Source organism: Tupaia chinensis, unplaced genomic scaffold, assembly GCF_000334495.1.
Source record: "Tupaia chinensis unplaced genomic scaffold, TupChi_1.0 Scaffold139757_1, whole genome shotgun sequence".
Classification (NCBI taxonomy): domain Eukaryota; kingdom Metazoa; phylum Chordata; class Mammalia; order Scandentia; family Tupaiidae; genus Tupaia; species Tupaia belangeri.
The window spans coordinates 3076652-3078498 of NW_006199637.1; the positions used below are offsets into that span (position 1 = coordinate 3076652).

Genomic DNA, 1847 nt, shown 5'->3' on the forward strand with positions numbered 1-1847 from the left:
GGGCAGTGGCCCCGCTCCCGGGCAGTGGCCCCCATCCCGGGCAGTGGCCCCCATCCCGGGCAGTGGTCCCCATCCCGGACAGTGGTCCCGCTCCCCGGCAGTGGCCCCGATCCCTGGCAGTGACCCCGCTCCCGGGCAGTGGTCTCCATCCCGGGCAGTGATCTCCATCCCGGGCCGTGGTCCCCATCCCGGGCAGTGGCCCTGCTCCCGGGCTGTGGCCCCGATCCCGGGCTGTGGCCCCCTCCGGGGCAGTGGCCCTGATCCCAGGCAGTGCCGACCTCTCAGCCCTCCGCACCGCGTCCCCGCTCCGCCCAGAGCCCGCCCGACCCGCTCACCTCCGCCGGTTTTCCTGGCGCGTAGCGATGCGGAGGCGCCGGGCCAGGATCCGCTCCTGAGGGTTATCGGAATGTACCGAGGGCCCGAGGATCTGGGTGGGTAAGTGCTCCTCCTCATTCTGCTCCAGGACCTCCAAAGGCCCGGGCGGATTCATGGCCGGAGTCACCTGCGGTTGGACAACTGTCAGACGGTCGCCCGGTTGCTAGGAACAACCTGTTGCTGGGGAAAAGCCGCCCAGTGGCTGCGCGCGCAGCTCCCGCCCCGCCCGCTGCCCTGCAGATTGGGCTTTCCTCCTGCTGCCTGCAGTCCGGATAAAAGACTGTCCCGACCCCTCCGAGGGCCCAGTCTATCAACAGAGACTGGAGTCTTACCCGGAACACTAAAGACCTGGACCAAGTTATAGTCAGCACTTTCTGTCCCTGATGGCTGATTCATCTTTCTTCCAAAAATGAATATTCCTCAAACTCATATTCGCTGAATATAACGAAGGGCCTACTGCACGCCTCGCCCGGTGCTAGGCCGAGCATAGAGGCGTCTTTTCTCAGGGAATCATAGGTCCACTCTGAGCCTGTGGAGTCTTCCAGAAGTATGAACCAAAGCAGATTGCTCCCTCCATTTATCTCCATCCATTTGGGGGCTCCTACTTGGTGCACTGGCCTATGTCCTCCGGAATGTGGATCTACCCTGCCTCAATAAATATATATCCGGCAAGAGGTGGTTATCTTTTGTAGCCTTTTTTTATTTTTTTTCTGCTATAGGGCGCGTACGCTCGCCAGACAGAGAGAGACGTAGAGACAAAAAGCGAGAAATCATCCCCCAGGGGGGATGGTCACGCCGCAATCCCTTCTCCTCCATTCTCCTCTCGGGATCTTGGGAACGCACGCACACGCACCCAGAGTGAGTTTTAAGCCACCGGGTCCGGGACGTGAACCGCGGTCGACTACGTGGGAGTCCAGCGACATAGCCATTACGCTAACTACTGGTTCCCTTTTGTAGCCTTTCTCAGTAGGACTGGAACCCCAAAACAGTCCCATCGCCACCTGCAATCACATGCATCAATAAATGCTCCTAGACCTGTGATGGGGTTACATTCCATAGGCGAGTGGTGAATTGAAGATACCCTGTCGAAAATCCACTTCATACATAACCTATTGAACATCATAGCTTAGTCTAACCTACCTCAAATGTGCTCAGAATACTTACATTAGCTTACAGTTTGGCAAGCTTATCTAACACCAGGACTACTTTATAATGAAGCAGTGACTCATGAGTCACTGATACTGAACTAAAAGTGAAAAACAGAATGATATTTTTGCATTTTGCTAGCCTAGGAGATCAAAATTCAAAATTTGGTATGGCTGCTACTAAATGCATATAGCTTTTGCACCATCCTGAAGTCGAAAAATCAGTAACTATCTTAACTGTATTTCTGTACTTAGAGAAAAAGGAACAGGGGAGCAGAGGAAATGGTGAGTGGAGGAGAGTAAGTTAGGGATACAGCACTAATAAAC

At 54.9% G+C, this 1847-nt stretch overlaps 1 protein-coding gene across 1 annotated transcript in view; it reads right to left on the minus strand.

Moving 5' to 3' along the window:
• DRC1 (dynein regulatory complex subunit 1) overlaps positions 1-549 on the minus strand; it is a 42578-nt gene extending 42029 nt beyond the window's left edge. The window contains exon 1 of the mRNA XM_006162227.2: positions 336-549. Within this exon, the coding sequence (XP_006162289.1) occupies positions 336-490 (155 nt within the window). The 5' untranslated portion in view covers positions 491-549. The remainder of the gene's footprint in view (positions 1-335) is intronic.
• Positions 550-1847: the final 1298 nt, after the last annotated feature.